Here is a 19701-nt window from a genome sequence, read left to right on the forward strand (position 1 = left end):
ATGTGATTGGATGCACAACTCGGTTTTGGCAATGTGGTGGTCCTAATGACCGGGGTTTGGAAATTGTGGTGCTGGTCATATAAAACAAGCATGTTACTATTATTTATTCTTATTTTCAAAATGTGATTCGTTTTCTATTGATGAATTATTTTTAAGGTACTTAACGGTTCTATTTTGACGAAAGAAAAGTTTTTGGATATGACCAGCGTTACAGAACTTGCTAGTAGTTAGACGAGGGGTGGGCTTGCTAGTAGTTAGACGAGGGGTGGGCTGAGGGCTAACAGTTAATCGGATAAAATTTTTATTTATAATATTCAGTTTTATATACATACAGATACATTTTTACATGTAATGCTTATATATGTAGTTAAAGCAATCACATGCAAAGCACACACTCATTTATTTATTTGTTTTTTATATAATAGTTAAACCAAAACACCTTTGTTAAATAAAGAGTATATCAATTAAAACTCATTGTCTACGTGACATAACACTTTAACTAGCACCTTACCATCTAGTTATCCCAAATTTATAGTTTTAGAAGTTAAGACTCATAGTCATGTGAATGATAATTGCAAGCAAGACTTACAGGCTGTTTAGTAGCCTCTTAACAGTCATTAAAAGATAGCTTATGAGCCATTAAGAGATAGCCTCTTAATGACTGTTAAGAGGCTACCAAACAGCCCCTTACTGAAAAGACTTCCTCCGACTCAATCTAAAATAGTACAAAGGATAGTGATTTAACATTAAATAATAAGAGCATTCAACTATTATCATTTTCCAATACAACACCATCACCTCTAAATAAACCACTACTAGATAGTAAATATATCATTCCGTCAAACGGGCCGAAGTCAACCATTCTCGAGCTGCCTCGAGGTCTGGCAACACTGTAGCCCCGGAGTTCTTCCAATCCTCAGCATCGGGAGTTTTGAACCTATCCAACAACAACGCATGCATCCCGATACTCTTAGCTGGAACATAATCTTTCCTCATGCTGTCCCCAATGTGCAAGGCTTCTTCGGGTGCTATATTTCCAGCCCGCTCTAAAGCAATCTTGTAGATTCTCGGGTCAGGCTTTTCCACACCTTCCAGGCCCGAGAAAACTCCAAAGTCCCATTCTGATCCCTGAGTTTCAAAATGTCAACAAATTTATCACTAATTTGTATTATAGCTATACAAAAATGTGAACCCAACATGAGTTTTCGTGGGTTGACATAAGAATGACCTGTTGAACCGAAACCTATATCATTTAACTATAAAAGTCCTCTAAAATTAGAAACTTAGAGCAAATTACAAATGTATATATAAGAATTAAGTATAAAACTAAACGAGTCAACCTGCGAACCGGCCAGGTTGACCCAAAACTGTTTTAACCCGAACTCTTTTTTCAATATTAATGATCTAAAATTAAAAATTTACAACAAAATACAAATGTATATAAAATAATCGAGTGTAAAGCTAAATAAGTCAGCCTGCAAACTGGCCAGGTTGACCCAAAATTAACCCGAACCTGTTTAACCCGATTCTATTTTTTGTTTTTCTATATTAATGCTCTAAAATTACAAACTTAAGAGGAAAAAACGCAAACGTATATAAAATAAGAGTGTAAAACTAAACGGGTGAACCGGCCAGATTGGCCCGAAACTGACCCGAGCCCGTTTCGCATAAACCAAAAAGTTTTGTGTTAGGGTTGTGTCGTGTAAGAGATACATACCTTAAAAATAATGCACATTCTAGAACAAATTCATTTATCTGATTTTATCCATTGACCAAAACATGATCAATTGACTATTGTTTTTTTTTTTTTGTAAGGGGGGGGGGGGTATCAAAACGGACATTTTTGGTGCTATAAAACTTGTACATTGAGCAACTTATGCTGTAAAAGTTGTGAACATAATACTAAGTCTTTTAACTTTTATATTCTTATAATAAGAATCTAGTAAAAAATGATTGAAGAGGTTTAATACATTCTAAATACAAAGGAAAATTGTATATATTTTGATAGTTGCATAACAGGTCAAAACGAACAACTTTTATGCTATAAAACGTGTACAGTAAGCACCTCATGTTGTAAATGGTATTGAACATAACAATGTTTTCAGTCTTATTTTTACTTAACTAATGTAGTCAATCTGAAAAGTAGTTATATTTTTAAAATAAGAATCTTATATAAATTGATTCAAGAGGTTTAACACATTCAAAAGAAAGCCACTAACCTCATTTAATCCCAAAGCGGGAAGAATAACGTCCCGGTACCTATATTCAGCATTGCTAACAATCCCAACCGTCACACCTTGTGAACGAAGCCACCTTAAAAACGGTTGAGAATCAGGGAACACCGTGTACGGTGCAGATGAACCAAATGTAGAATATATTCGCCTGAATATTTTCTCAAACGTCTCTTCATCAAAATCATACCCAGCCTGACAAACATAACATAATAAAACAATTACTTTCAAAGCGTACACCTAAACACTCGTCAATAATTTAAACATTCATGAAAGCGACAATAAATTCTTGTAAGAGTAACAAATTTTACCTTGACAAACGAATCTCGAACGCAAGTTTTCCACCAAACAATATTTGGAATTTTCTCCGCAAACCCGAAACACGGGTGTTTTTTTGCCATTTCCGTGTAGGCGATTTTAAACCCATCGTGCACACGTTTGTAGTCCGGACAAGGAAGCCCGGATGACTTGGCAGCCATGCAATAATAATCACCGAGTTCACCTTTGTAAGCCATTAGCGTCCCCGTGACATCCACCGTGATACATCTCAACTTTGTTAAAATAGACATATTTGAACCAAAGATAACTGCTTTGTTATTATTTAATCAATATTATAAGACAAGATCATTTAGAAGCTCCTGAAATTAATATTAGAGCAATAAGGTAATTTATATATCAATGTACATAATAAGTACAACAAAACAAAATAAAGAGGTTCATTATTAATATTATTGTGCATCATAATAATGACAATTAGGAACAAAAATGGTGCTGCCATGTAAACGACCAGAGCCCCTCCTGAGCTTCTCGAGATTGGCTCGTTAAAAACTCGTATCAATCCGAGCTTAAATGAGCTCGAGCATCATATTTCAGGTCTAAACTAGCTTTTTATTTATATAATTTTTACTTAATGCATTTATATAATAACTATTATTATAAATAACATATGATAAAAATAACAAATGAATAATATATATTACAATTACAATTATAAATATACGTGTAAACGATTATAGGATCAGGTTCTATTGAGAACCACTATGAGTCGTACGAACTTTGAGAACCAAACAAAAATCATGTAAAAACAATTTTTTTTTTCACATGTATTATATGTAAGTTACGTTTACTAGAAAATTTTTAAATTTTTTTTACACAAGTTGTTCATTGAAAATGTGTAACGAGCACTTACAGTTTGCCGCATATGCGTAACGTAAATGCATGTAACATATGTAATGTGCGAAAACGGTATTTGTTGTCAAGTTTTTAAAAAAAATCTCTTGGCATTTTTTTTGGACGAAAATACTCCTAAAAGTGTATAGAAACTTTTTCAAATTTAAAAAAGAAAAAAAAAACATACTGTTATGTGTGGTTCTCAACGTTCTCTAGACTCACAGGGGTTCTCAAAATGATAGAAATAAATATATAGATAAATAAAAAAATTAAATAATAAATAATAATAAACAAGTCGAACTAGACACTGCTGCCAAGCTCGAGCTTTAGAAATACAACTCTAAACGAGCTCGTGTTCAGGTCGACTCAAATTCACACAAATCCATTAACATTTCTAAGAAAACAACACATTTCAATAATGTTTGAAACCCTAATTCATGACAAACGAACAAAATCAAATGCAATACCCGGTCAAAAAAATTCAAACACGATCAATGGAAAAATGAAAGCCCCAAAATAAAAGTTGCAATTAATTGACATTAAACGAAAAGCCAGCACAGATTTAATAAATTAAGTGGAATAATGAAAAACCCAGAAAAGAATACGAAGATCGGATCAAGAAACGAAGGAGTGTGAGTATACCTGGGAGAGAATATGAGTTGCTTGCTTCGTTTAAATCGGCATCAAAGAGACAGCTTGTGTTGCACTGCTCTGCTCTGCTCGTCATCAAAGGGATTGAATAATAATAATTATTATTATTTCATTTCATTTCATGGCTTTATATATAACTTCTTCATCCGAACGTACTCTTTCCCGGGGTGGGGGGTGGTGTTGATTGCCCGAGGTGCTGCTGCGGGATCGATGGGTGTAATTAAGTTTTATTATTTTTAAGGTCCTTGCGCTTTTAAACTTTGCTGGATTTCACTTAACATACATACTGTAACGTTTGTCTTCTTGAGTTTTGTTTAACGAGGGAAAAGAAAGCCTTTGAAACGAGTATGCTAGGAAAAACCGTGTTGTGCAGTTAATACTGAGAAAACGAGAAAAACTTCAAAGGGAAATTTATGCTTATTTCCTTCGTTCTAAACCCTTCCAAATCTGAGATATTTGAAGGAAAAGATTTTAACCCATAAAATTTTTACTTTTCTTTCCATCCTTTAAACTCAGGAACAAAACTGTTAATTAAAGTTTTCTTTTTACTCCCTTTATTTTCTTTTCCCTTTGTTTTCTTTCGTCTGATAAAACTCGCGAGACATTATGGCTTTGTTCCCGAGTCTAAATTACCAAGGGAAGTGAAATGTCTGATAAAACTCGCGAGACATTATGGCTTTGTTCCCGAGTCTAAATTACCAAGGGAAGTGAAATGAATCTTATGGAAATCAGGAAAACTGTATCCATAGTTTTTTTAAGGAAATAAATAAATAGAAAAGGAAAATTATTTTTTCCTTTCAAATTGTAGAGATTTTGAGAAAAGGATTCTGAACACGTAAAATCTTTATTTTCTTCGAACCTAAAAACACGATAGTTAATCATCTTTCCTTGTTGGTAAACTTGGAATCAAAACACAGGTGTTCATTGGTTCAAGTTTTGTTTTTTCTTAATTTGAATACTTTTACAGTCGAAATCAAACCGAAGGGCTTGAATTTAGAGTTGCAAAAGCAAATATAAAACTAAATTACAGTTTGATTCGATTTTAACCCAATTGAGCTAAATGAAAGGGTTTAATTCATCAATATTTGTAATTTGGGTTTTTCAGTTTCAACTTATTTAAGTTTCTTACAATTGTAAACCAGATACCTAATTGGTTAGACTTATAACAGTTTTGTCGGGTTTTGTTTTCAGTTTAATCCGTTGGATTATAAAGACCATTAAGTTGATTCATGTTGATAAGCTTGACATACGGGAAGTGACATTCTAGAGATTTATTTATTGGAATAATTTTTTAAATTGTTCGATGAGTCAATGTCACTCGAGTGTAAGATACATAATAAATTTGAGATTGTATACAAAACAAAAGGTAAATGCAGTTTATTACTAATTATTTGATAGTGATAAGGGTTTATTTGAAAAACTAAACATTGTGTATATATAAAAAAAAAACACTAATGTGCTGTTTGTTTTTTTTGAGGTAAAATGTCTGCAGTCTGTGAACCACATCTGCAGACATCTGTAGCAGAAGAGGTGGACCAAACCTCTGCACTCTGAAAAAAGAAGACTGATTGTTTTTTAACGTTTGCAGGCTGCTAAAACTTTCAATATAAGCTCTATACCAAAAACACAAATTATACAACAACAATTAAAAATATATAAATTCAAATTTTATACCTCTGAAATAGCAAATTATAAAACTTACATTAACAATTTTCCACGTGAATGTTTTTTCCTCCAAAAGTTTCAATTGTTTTCGAAAGTAGATAGTTCATACATAATGAATGAAACGAGCCAAAACTCGAGCTTAAAACAACTCACAAGCCGATGACATAAACCTAAACTTTCTACAAACATTTTTCAACTAAAAACTTTATATAGACTTTTTATAATCCTTAACTTTCTACAAACTTTTTTCAACTAAAAACTAATAATACTTGAACAATTATGCAAAATTATAATTGAATAAAAAAAAAACTAATCAATTAACAACTCAATTGAACAAATCAATTGACAAGAATTCAATTAACAAAAATTTAATAACTTAATTGATATCTGATGGAAATAATGAGTTTATAAGAGGTTGGAAGACTATGGTTCAAGTCTGCATTAAGAAGAGGGCGCGCAGACCTTTTTTAATGAAACGTCTTCGAAAAAACAAACAGTCTGCAGAGGGCAATGTCTGTGCGCTGCAGACAAAAGAGGTCAGGAAGATCTTTTGTAGAAAAACAAACACCACCTAATGCAATCTCAGTAAATATTTGCAAGATTATTACTAAGGGATAAAATAAAATATATGTTGGAAAATTAAGAAGACAAAATATAAATTATTTGATGACGGTAGTTTTCATAATTTCATTAAATCATGATAATTGCTATTATTGTCAATACAAGGAAGTTGAGGGGCTAGAAGTATGTTCAGAATTTATTATTTGGAAAAACCATGGACTAATCTATGCCTGTGGTTTTGTTTAAGATGAATACGACGAGCATCATGTTTTCCCCTCCAAGTCAACGTAAATGGTGACGTTTCATGGTTGGTTGATTATGGTGTAAAACATGTTTTAATAGAAAAAATAAAATTTATTACCTTTAAACCTTTTTTATGATGTTACACATTTAAATTACTCCACATGTTCCACGGCCCAATGGGTATGGAAATACATACATACATAGGTGTGTATATATAGGGAGAGTATTAAAAGAAAACTCATATTTAGAAAGAAAATTTAAAAACTCATATAAAAAAATTATTTTTAATTAAAAATAAAAAATATTTTTAAAATTTTGTTTTGCTATTATTCTTATAATTTCTTACCCTTTGCTCGAAAAATATAAAAAAAAATAAAAAAAAACCCGTTGTAATGCACATACGTATTACTGTGCAATACCGTTGTATTACACATGTGTATCACTGTGTATTTTTAAGTTTAATAGTATTTAATGGCATATGTTTAATTTTTGTGTATTGTATATGTGTAGTAGTGTTGTATTGTATGAAAAAAAAATAATAAAATAAAAGTCGATGTAGTGCACATGTGCGTTAATGTTGTATTACACATACGTACTAATGTGTATTCGATGTGCGTATTAGTCTTATATTGTATATATACAATAGTATATATCAAATATGTGCAAAGTGTTGTATTCTATGCAATACAACACTTTTGCATATATGCAATGTACACTATTACACATGTGCACTACACCGATGAGATTACCGACAAGATTTTTTATTTTTTAGAACCAATAACAACATATAAGAATAATGGAAAAAAAAAAGAAACTTCAAAAAATATTTAAAAAAAAAGTTAAAAAATAGTTTTTTAAGAGTTTTTAATTTTTCTCTATAAAAAGAGTTTTCACTTGATCTCACCCCTATATATATATATATATATATATATATATATATATATATATATATAGGGGAGAGATTTTTTTAGAACCATGTTGAGTTTTAAAAACTTAAGAACTCAATTCTAGGTCACACATTTAATTAAATGGAATAGAATATGTGGTTGAGATTAAATCTGACAAAAAGTCAAAGTAGGAGAGAGAATAAAGATGTAACTGATTACACAAACTTTTACGTCCGTTACACATGTGTAAAAAGTCGACTCGGTGCGTAAAAATTCTGTAATTTTTTGACGTATATGTAACCTACATATATTACGCATGTGTAAAAAAATTCGAAAAAAAAATCGTTACACTGAGTTCTTTCGAGTTCTTAAAACTCATAGGGGTTCTCATTTGAAATCTCCCATCTATACTACTAAATAAATAAACATTTCTTTATGCCACATGTCTTTCATTTAACCCATCATCAGTCTCCCATTCCCGCCTCTCACCAATATCCATTTACAAACCCATTTCCTATAACAGGCCCGATTCAATCTAAACGCCTTCTTTCATACAAACCCTAAATCATCCTCCAGCTTAATTACTTTGTCTCCGGTGTTGCAGCTGCACCCACCACCGCCACCCCTTTTTTCTCACCGGATTTTACACTGGTCCGATTCATCTGTTAAATCATTCTTCAGCTACCTTCGTCTCCGATGTTGCAGCCGCAACCGCCACTGCCACCCCCTTTTTCTCACCTGATTCCACCACTGGTCCCGCCGACAACCCTTTTGGTACACCAGTCTTTGGACCTCAGGCTGGTATGTTATAGTTCTTACTTTCTCATATGATTCGGTGTTCGTTAATTATTTATATAAACCCTAAATCGATTTCAGTATGTATTTAGGCATGAATTGATTAACAAGCAGCATCTCACCATTGTTTATTCTTCGATTTCATAATGTATGAAATTATGTTCGATATGTGCCTTTGATCTTTATTTTTGTTTTGATATAAACTCTAAATCGTGTTCCTTATTCTTCTTAGGGTCGATTATTTATTTGTTGTTTTACCAAATGTTCTTCAATTTTGTGAATTTCGATGATTATGTTTATTATTATTGCATAGATGTTATATCATTTTGATTAACAGGTGAAAACCGAGGAGCATCGACTAATACAAGAACAGCTCAACCAAAAGGTACAATTTTAAACGTCCATTGCAGATTTCTGTTGCCTTTTGATATTCTTTGTTTTCTGATGTATCAATATTTTTTATTTTTGCAAGATAATTGAATGTGAAGGACTAAAAGAAACCATTGCATCCTTAAAACAACTTCTTTCAGATGCAAATTGTGAACCTCAAACCGAGGAAGAGTTTGCAAAGCCCGAAGAAACAAAGGAACTTTAGCCTCAGCAAGCTCAGGTTTGTTAATCTTTTCATATGTCAGCACTTCTTTTAGAGGTTCCATCTTCTTTAAATTTTTAAAATTAGTTAATATATATAAAAGGATTATTAAAGTCATATATTATAATTAATAAACTACAAAAAATGAAAAACAAACTCAAATCTTTCTTCTTCTCGATCCAGCACTAGAAGATTCGTTACGTCTTATCATCATAATCCATGCCTCGCCGATTGCTACAGCGACTAAGGTATAGTTCTTAATTGCTCCGGCGTGTCCTCAAATAATCCATGCCTCGCCGATTACTGTGTTAAGATATATAATTAAGTTGAAACGGACACAGATTTATACTTTTACCTAATAAGGTCTTAAAGAGTACTAAATATGTCTATGTGTACCACTCTTTCAGTGGTTTGATGATGTAAACTCGCCTGACGTATCTGGTGTCTGTGGACAAGTTCTTACTTCATTATCAGAGATGCATGGGTGTGAAGTAAGTCTATATATCTACTTAAATGTTACTTCTTCTAGCTTGCAATAATTTGCTTTCTCTGTGGTCCAAGATAGTAGAGATTACTATACCATAGCTTCAAAAGATGCGCATAGCACATATCGTTTCATATGGTAGTGAAGCCCTGTGCTCATTAATGCCTCGATTCCTAGAAAGGTATGTGTGTTTTGTTATGTATAATTACAAACATGTTAATCACAACTTTATTGTAATTGTTTTGAGTTTAATGAGAAATATAATTTTTAATGTTACTATAGTAGTCTTAATTTACAAGTAAAACGATTTCAGAATTCTATAAACATTAAAAATGGACTTTTGGTGAATGATAGGTTGTTTGTTTTTCATGCAGGAACTTTCAGAAACTTGCATTGGATAGTCGTATAAATTTGGCAGTTATTCAGTCATTCACATGCTCAGACTATGTTGCTGCCCAACGTCTTAGGTAAAAAAAAAATTCTTTATTATGATTTCTATAGCTAGAGAAATAAGTATAATTTAATATGCTACAGACGGAGATTAATGTATTACCACATGGAAATCTTCAAGAAGGTGGACATTATTGTGACCCCTTCAACAGGGTATGATAAGCTCAGCAGCTACTATATGTATGTATGTATGTATATGTTGATTGTTTTCATGATCTAATTGCGTTATTGTCCAGCATGACTGCACCTAAGATTCACCCGAGTGCACTTGCTTGTGGTGATCGGATCTGGAGGTTATAGGTGCATAGTTAACTTAAGGAAAGATGTATCTGTTATTTATACAAACAAAATGGAATGTGAGTCTAATTATTATTATATGTGTGTGTTGTTCAGCTAGCCTAATGAAATATGGATTGACAGCAAATGTTCTTGGATTCTCGGCCATTTCTGTCCCTGTAAGTGTGTATGGAAATGATAAACGTAACCACTCCTCGTGTCTTATGTTGTTGTCTGCGTCTGCCTAGGTTGGTTATGATAAGCAGGGACTTCCAATAGGGCTGCAACTAATAGGACGACCTTGGTGTGAAGCAACGATTTTGCGTTTGACTGCTGTTATAGAGGTAAAAGTTGACCTTTGTACTTTCAACTATATTAAGTAAAATCATTGTGGACTTGTCTAAATTTAAAGATAATCATATTAATTAAAGCTGGAAAATATATAATGTATTTGACCTTAAAAGTCAAAACAGATGTCATTTCTAGTCTATCTCTTTCTATTTCTTTTCTATATATGGAAAGTTTCAAAATCATCATATAATAATCCAGAAATTGCAATAGAAAAGAAAGAGGGAGGTTTGTGATGATTTTGAAATCTTTTCTACTAGGTAATCTAGTATCCTTATGCATGAAGATAATCAAAAGAGAAGACTAAACACGAAGACCGTTGACTATCTGCATTTACGTTTGCAGCAACAATGGAATGAACCTAAGAGGAAGCCTGTAATATATTTTGATGTTACAAATACAAAGGGTAAATGAGAACAAGTTTAAGGCTGTTGATGAGTGCTCAAGGGTTACTTGATTCTAAGCCATGACTTTTGTTAACTTCATGTTTTTTTTGACAATTTGCTTTAATTATGGAATTTTATTTTAAGTATATATTTACAAGTCCAATTTGCTTTAATATATATTATTTTAAGTATATATTATTTAGTTTTTAATATATTGTACTAGCTATTAATATTAAGTTTTTATAAACAATGAATTTTCACATTAATTTAGATAAAATAATTAATTTCAAATTTCAAAAAAAGAAATTTTCACTTTATGTTTGGTTCTCAATGAAGATTAATAAAAGACAAGGCCGATTGCTTTAGATAATTTGTTTGTTTTTGAGACAACATGTTTTAACATATGGCCAGTTATGTGTTCCATTATATATAGTTGAAACAAAAATAAAGTGAAACTAATAATTTTAATATGGATGATAAAGTTACAAATATTGTATACAAAAAAATATTAAGAGATTTACGAATTTGCAATTTTTTATTTCCATACTGTGTATTGTGTAATTTATTCAATTATATATTATATTTTTTTATATGTTGAACATATTTTTTATATTTCACATTGTGCTATTATTTAAATAAATTTATTTATTTTAACCCGTATTCTACACGGGTACCTAACCTAGTATATATATATATATATGAGGGTTCAAATGAAAACTCCTACTTAAGTTAAAAACTATGAAAACCGCTCTTATTCAATCATAAAATCTTGTTTTTTTTTTCTTTTTTTTAATTGATAAAGGGTTTAATGGTAATTTGTCCTACATTATATTTTGAATCTTTCAATCGACGACCATTTTTTCTCTTTCTCTATCTTGGCAACACATTAAAAACTAGAGGATCACAAATAAAAAAACGCAGACGCAAACGTACCGCCCCTTTCCTTCTTTACGGCCAATCTCGCTTACCAATTACCGGCAACTGAATGGGCAGGGTGGTTGCCAGTCACAGAACACCGTCGTTAACGGTGATGTTCGGATCTAGAGACGCTAGGTGAGTTTGGTTGTTAAGCCCTAGGGTTCATATCTTTCTCTCCCACATTTTCAATTTATTTGTTATTTATTATGTATGACTGTAATATGATAGTGATGGAGCCATGATTAAATAGGAATGTGTCCTTGAGATTTATGTGCTCTCTGGCTCTCTCGATAAATATACACTTCCTGGGTGTAATGTGAGTGAAGACTCTAGTTATTTAGCATTAGAAGCAAATGTTGGAAGATTTTGAAGAAAAATACCACCCCATAATTATGTTACTTTATGATGTACTAAGCAATACCATTTTAATTTTGATTGTTCGTAACAGGTGGATTTTGATTCTGTTTCTTTTTTCAAATTTGCGCTGCATTGTTTGTAATACTAATCTGGTTCATATAGTCAATGAATTATTTTTTGATATTGATGTGTGTTTTGGGTGTGTTCTAATTCAAGTTTACTTTTAAATCCATATCAAAGGGTTACATATATGTATAAAAGGGAATTATATACAGTTAATCATGTAATTAAATTAACTAATTAATTAATTATTTTTTGCTATTTGAGCATGTTGATTTTGCTATCAAGACAAGACGAATAAGAGGAACGCTATTTGTTACATACATGTACCCCCAGAGTTACACAAAGATCTTGTTTAGTTTACATATATGTAACTTCGTAATTAAGTTTTAGATATATGTAAATCATAAGTTACATATATGTATTTTGGTATGACCTACCGGAACTACATATATGCTTTGAACCACATATATATGTATTAATAGGAAAATATGACATAAATTAAATTTGTGAGGACATGTAAGAGACACACATGTAAATGACTCTAAATTTAAAATATAAAAATAAAAGAACTTTGCAAATGCAGTAAAAAAATATAGGGGTGGTACATTTGCGCTGCGTTTTTTTATTTGAGATCCTAGTTTTTAATGTGTTGCCAAGATAGAGAAAGAGAGAAATAGAAAAAAATGGTCGTCGATTGAAAGATTCAAAATATAAAGTAGGACAAATTAACATTAAACCCTTTATCAATTAAAAAAAAAGAAAAAAAAAACAAGATTTTATGATTGAATAAGAGCGGTTTTCATAGTTTTTAACTTAAGTAGGAGTTTTCATTTGAACCCTCCCCATATATATACTAGTTTGAGGCCCGTGTATTACACGGGTAATTGATGAAAATTTTAAACTCCATACATTAAGTGAAATTCAGTCAACAAAATGATCATATATTCTTAATACAATTATAATTTATATTACAATTGCAAAAAGTATATAATTAAGGTTAGACAAATATGTTACAAATAAGTAAAAAAAACTTCTTTGGACACTAATTTGTGCTGTATTGGTCGGTATACATTATTGATCAAAAATCAAAATCTTTAGTTCGTGTCTTCTTGTAACTCTTGATAAGGTAATTGGTTTGCTTGTAGCTCTTGATGTAGTCACGCATAGTTGCCCGTGTGACAAATAAGGTTCGTTTAAGTGCATACCAACCCTAAATAATGATAAAAATATCTATGAAACTAACAAAATATATATATATATATATATATATATATATATATATATATTCATACACATAAAAAAATATCATACCTTGTATGTTAATCCAATATGATGTCATTTGAGATCATTTGTTCATGTTTATCCAAAAAACATGATTATATTAAAAACCAGATTACCTGAACTTTGATGATAATCATTCTTAGAATCTTTAGAATATGAAATTGATTGATCATAATAAATTTGTTGTAATCCATATTCCATGTATGAAAATTTTTTAATTGATTTTATATTTTACAATTAAAAGTTGTATAATCAAGCAACATATAAACCGAAAATTAAAATATAGAAAAATGATTTATTTCATTTCATATGAATGCAATTCATAGGAAAATGATAAAGACATGCTAGCCTTAAAGTCATTGTTCAAATAACGGTGATTATTCTGAGTTAGGAGAATATTAGAAAATTTAAAGTTGTATAAAGTGAATGTAGTGATTCTTATTTATAATAGTTCAAAGTATTGTATAAGGAATGTTTAAATTTTGAATACTAATCCCGTGTTATTAGTTAATATTATAGAAAATTGTTGAAATACTAATTTAATTGATATATATATATATATATATATACGTATATTACAACTTATAGAGAAGAAGAAGAAGAAGAATTTTATGAAAGAATGGTAAATGACTTCTAACCTAATTAAGTATTTTTTTTTACAATTAATATGAAAATGGAATATACTTAAAATGTAATGAGGAACATAATTTTAGTTACAAATAATAATAAAAATAATAAATATTTCTATTAAGTTACATTATAATTAAGATGTGAATTTTGATGAATTTTTATAACATATTTTAATAATAATGTTATAACTATAATTTTTTAAAATTTTGTGTATAGTTTTATTATTTTTAATATAAACCATAATAAACACTTTTAATATGTACTAACCAATAGAAAACACTAACATAACCCCAATTCGTGGTATTTGTATAAATATAAAATTAATAAGTTAATATAATATTGAAATTATGTAAAAACCTAACGAAAAAGATATTCTATGAATCTAGGTTTCAATATCCTAAATGATTTTTGGAAAGCGAAAATGGTGCAATGGGATTGAAACCGATTTTTTAGTTTAAAATTTGAATTTGAATACTTTTTTTAATTAAGTAATTTGTATTATAACAAATATTAATTAAATATATTTAAATGTATAAATAAGGCACAAATCATAAATATATGTTTTGAAGCATTTTGGTCTAAACTATAGAAGAAAGTATTTAAAACTAAATATGATTCTTCTAATTACTAAAACCCTTTATATTACATAAAAAGTCAAATAAATAAATGACATATAGTTCATGTAGTAAATCGTTATACATATGCATTGTAATTATAATATTCAACTTTAATGAATTAATTAAAGCTAACACCAAGATTTATGTAATATGTATTCTCCATTTTAGCAATATTTATACAAATGTTTAGAGAAAATTAAGAAAATACGTATTTTCCTGAGTTCAAATGCATATGAGAAAATTTTAAATCTAAAATCTTAAACCAACCTTACATAAAATATTATGCACTGTTGCTCGAATCCCAGTTTAAAAACAATTTGTAGTTTATTACCATACAAATCCAAAATCTTCGACAATGATGCGCATTTATTTTCTTTAATTTGCAATTATCTGTAATTTGAAAATTTTATTCTAACAGGCCAGTAACTTCAATGTTGAAATTTCCTTATTTTTTTATTTCACCATTAATGTTAATGAATGAATCGGTTAGGATTTACGTATAATAAAAATAAACTTGAATTTATATATTGAAATGACTTAAATATAAGGGACCATATATTAAAATAGGTTCTAAAATGATGAGGATGTCTATGAGATTGACAAGTGGCAAAATTAAGTAGTCTTTTATTAGAACAATATATATATACATATATATATTTGAACAACCAACGAATAGCACTTTATTAAACAACAACAAATACAACAAAACAGAGTTTAGTAATATACTAGACAACAACACAAACGACAACAAACCCGACCTATAAAAGTCCCAAACATACCTTAGTTGACAATAAATCTAACCCAATCCTCCCACACTAAACTTAGCTCACTCGATCTATTTTATACCCAATGAAAACTAAGAGCTTTAACATCCTCCACCATACTTCTAACCAAAATCATCAACCCATCAAACACCATGTCGTTCCTTGCCTTCCATAAACACCATATGGTAACAATACATACCGCATGAAATGCCTTTGTCTTTCTCTTTGGAAACTTAGTAAATTTATATAATTCAAGGAGATCTCAGACACTAAACACAAACATTTGAGGTACGTTACACCAAATTGAAATAGCTTGCCATACGAGTGTGCAAACCCACATGAAACGAAAATATGTTCGGTCGTCTCATCCAATTCATCACAAACCGGACAATCCAACGATCCCACCCCAACATTCTGTCTAGCTAATAAAGTTAACACCGGGATCTTATTCAACTCCGCTCTCCATGCATGCAAACCCACCTTACAAGGAACCCAATTATTCCACCTCATGTTATAAACGGGAGAACTAAGACTTGCTACTTCTATTTCAAGCTCCTGACTGAAAAATCACCATATTTATCCAACACCCACCTGACCAAGTCATCACCATCAACTAAAACCACATTCTGACATAACCTTATCAACCCTCTAAGCTCCTCTGCCTCCCTAACTGATCTTGGATCCCTAACCCAATTCCAAGTGCTGCAAATGACGTCATCCATCATCACTAATCGATTAGCCACTGTACAACCTTTATTCTTTTCCAAAGCAAAGAGTAATGGGAATTTTTTACATAAAATATCCTCACCAATCCAGTAGTCACCAAAATAAGGACCTGTTACCACATTTAACTACCTGCCTCAGCAACAACTCCAATCTAATACCCATCAAATTCAGATCCGACGTGTTACGCCGAACTTGTTTCCATGGACCTGGAACCGACACCTTAGCCGGAATGCTTTGCCAATCTCTTGACGTGTGATGTATTGCACATATTACCCTCCTCTATAGTCTATCCCTTTCCCAATCTAATGCTTTGTCAATCTCTTGCCAATATCTTGACTTGGAACCACCACCAATTTGCTAAAAGAACATAATTTTTATCCCTCAACGAACCCAAACCAAGTCCACCATACTCATTGGGGGAAATCACACGTTGCCAAGCCACCCAATTTATTTTTTCCTTCTTGTCCGAACCTCCCCAAAAAAACGTTCTCCTCAGCTGATCCAACTTTTTCTATCACCCTGTTAGGGCCCGAAAAAGTGAAAAGTAATATGTCGGAAGAGCATTCAACACTGACCTAATAGCAATGAGCCGGCCTCCAAATGATAAACTTTTAGCTTTCCAACTCGACAACCGATTTTGAAACATCTCGACCACCGGATCCTAAGTCTTAATAAGATTGATGTTCCCGCCTATTTGTAGGCCCAAGTGTTTAAAAGGAAAGTACCAACCCGACATCATAATATGTTCGCCATTTCCTGTTTTTCCTTCGAAGTGACACACACTCCAAATAGCCTGCACTTAGCCAGGTTTACTCTTAGCCCGGTACCATATAAAAGCACCCTAATATCTATAAAGATTCAGTGCATTTTCTTTCCCACCATTTTCCTATAAAGATTACATCATCACTGAGATGCGATAAAAGCAGACAATTGTGACCACAACTCAGCCCTCGAAACAGACCCACCTCGATTGCTCGTTTCATAATACCCGTCAAAGCCTCCATAGCAATAATGAAAAGGAAAGGAGATAGCGGGTCACCTTGACGTAGGCCCTGAAATTATTTGAACTCACGCGTAGGTGATCCGTTCACCAATACAGATGCTCGGCCAGCGTTTAGTATTGCCGAGACCCAACTCCTCCACCGAGACAGGAAATTCATTTATAAAGAATAGAGTCGAGAAAACCCCAATTGAGCCAGTTGTAGGCCTTTTCGATGTCCACCTTAAAAATCATACCGTGTTTTTTTGACTTTCGTAATCATGCCACCAATTCGTTCAGTATTAAAGGCCCGTCTAAAATAGTCCTTTTCGCCAAAAACACCGATTGTTGTTCCGAGGTCAATTTCCCGATTACCCTTTTTAGTCTATTAACCAACACCTTAGATACGATTTTGTTGATACTGCCAATAAGGCTAATCGGACTAAAATCATCAAGGCATGACGGGTCCTTCACCTTCGGGATCGAAGCAATAAAAGAAGACAAGCATCCATTGCTTACCGAACCCGAGCAATAAAACTCGTTAAAGATGTTTTCAATATCACCAACCAAGCAATCCCAAAACTGTTTTAAGAACTTAAAATTAAACCCATCAGGGCCTGGCGACATGTCACCATCACATTCCCATATTGCCGTTTTTATCTCCCATCGTGTAAATGGCCCAACCAACGATTCTGCCTCCTCTTCATTCAACACTGACAACTCTGGACATACTATACTAGGTCTTGATACTACCGGCTCCTTATATCGCTCTGCAAAAAAATCGAACGCCATATCCTTCAAGATAATAGGATTATTAACCCAATTATTCCCAATAAGCAATCCATGCAGCCTTTTATTAGACAAATTTGCATTTAACACACCATGGAAATAACTCGAATTTTCATCCCCATCCTTCGTCCAACGCACCCTTGCTTTTTGTCGTAGGTCCTTCTTTTTCTGAATTTCATATTCCTGTACAAACAACCTACAACTGTCCCTTTCTTCCAATTCCTCTTGTAGCAAGTGACGCGTTTCGGCCTCCAACTTAATTATGTTGACTATCTTTTCCTTTTCCAACAACTCCCCCTCACGAGCCTTATTATACCAAGCCAACCAACCCTTTATACATGATTTCAACCACTTTAGTTTTGTCCCAAATGCCAAGTCGGCTGGACCCACAAATGAAAATTTACTACATTCCGTCTCAATAAATTCAACGAACCCAGGAAGTTGCAGCCATGAATTAAAAAAACGAAATGGGTAGTGACTGAAGTATACCGGTACAGCCAAAAGTACCACCGGACAATGGTCCGAACACTCCTTTGCAAGGACAGTTAGCGACGTCGTCGGCCACCTGTTTATAAATCTCTGACACACCAACATCCGATCAAGTTTACCAAACTTATGCCGTGATCGGAAACATACGTGAACAAGCCTCTCCTTATTTAATACTCCATAAGGCCCGCCTCATCGATAAACTTATTAAACGTAGCCGCGTTCGAAGCTACAAATTCTGAACTCCTCTTTTCCGATGGTGCTCTAACCTCATTAAAATCTCCCGCAATCCACAACCCCGGTAGTAACCCAATAATGCTTAACATTGTATTCTATAATGCCCTACGTTCAACTGCATCATTTGGGGCATATAAATTCACTATGTTTAAAATTTCCTCGCTAACCACCAAAAACCGCCTACTATTTATTACACCGGTTCATTGGAAACAAGAAGGATCCCAGATACTCAACAAACCCCCGGTCTTCCCACTACGTCCGCCGACTCAAACTCAAAGATGGTTCTACCCCAAAAACGACTTACCTGAAATCTCTGAACCAAGGGAAATTTGGTTAAGCAATGAAATGCACTCAGTTACTTATTTTTAAACCCCTGACCCACTTCTCTTTAGATGGTTCCCCTGCCCCATACAATTAATTTTAACAATATTCATTTTAAAACCACATTTACACCTTCACCTAAATTACCTCATGGGGCAGTTGTTGATGTGCCATAAGGTCCACACCAACCTACAACCCCACCGACCCTCCATTACTGATGCGGGGTGATCAATCCTCCCATCTGTACATCCTCTCTATGGGTTCTGGTCGGTCTAGGATAACCCGCTGATCTATTTAAGTCAGGAAAGGGGTAATAAAAGCCATCTTGATATTCCTTTTAACATTATTAACGTTGTCCCCGGATGATCTTGGACTACATAGGCCTTTTCCTTTTATTATGACTAGGCCCACTACTCAAGCCCAGTTGCCCATTAGGCAAATTACCATTCCAGGATCCATCACCCCTTTCAATCTCATGCAACGTTGAATTACTCTGGACTGCACACGCCTCCATCTTATTAGGAATATCCCTTTGTGCATGTTCCCCCTTTCCCATGCATGCATGCATGCCCACCAACTGCAGCAACCGACTATCTCTAGTGGCGCCCTTTGCACTTCCGACTCCGGGATTTTCTGGCCATCACCGGCCTGATATCGGTCGGACACCGCCCCAATATTATCCGACCAGATTTCACCTTCTTCCAGTTCACAATCTATGTCCACCTCCATCTCCGACTCAACCTTCTCTTGACTCCATGATTCACGAGAGCTACTCTCCTTACTATTAACATCAT

General features: G+C 32.8%; 1 protein-coding gene and 1 long non-coding RNA gene across 2 annotated transcripts; one reads left to right on the forward strand and one right to left on the reverse strand.

The window, feature by feature from the left end:
* Positions 1 to 696: 696 nt before the first annotated feature.
* LOC143595942 (uncharacterized) lies at positions 697 to 2857 on the reverse strand. Its single transcript, XM_077074834.1, has 3 exons — positions 2543 to 2857; positions 2220 to 2426; positions 697 to 1128 (listed from the first exon to the last, which is right to left on the reverse strand). The coding sequence occupies exons 1-3, from the start codon at positions 2798 to 2800 to the stop codon at positions 832 to 834; spliced, it is 762 nt and encodes a 253-aa protein (XP_076930949.1). The 5' UTR covers positions 2801 to 2857; the 3' UTR covers positions 697 to 831.
* A 6499-nt stretch (positions 2858 to 9356) lies between these two features.
* Positions 9357 to 10010, forward strand: LOC143595943 (uncharacterized). The gene is made up of 4 exons (XR_013146616.1): positions 9357 to 9460; positions 9654 to 9746; positions 9814 to 9882; positions 9966 to 10010. It is a non-coding gene; the product is annotated as an uncharacterized LOC143595943 (long non-coding RNA).
* Positions 10011 to 19701: the final 9691 nt, after the last annotated feature.

The sequence above is a fragment of the Bidens hawaiensis genome, unplaced genomic scaffold (assembly GCF_021521415.1).
Source record: "Bidens hawaiensis isolate Kalapana, Puna unplaced genomic scaffold, B.hawaiensis_p1.1 tig00045915_1, whole genome shotgun sequence".
In the NCBI taxonomy this organism is placed as follows: Eukaryota; Viridiplantae; Streptophyta; class Magnoliopsida; order Asterales; family Asteraceae; genus Bidens; species Bidens hawaiensis.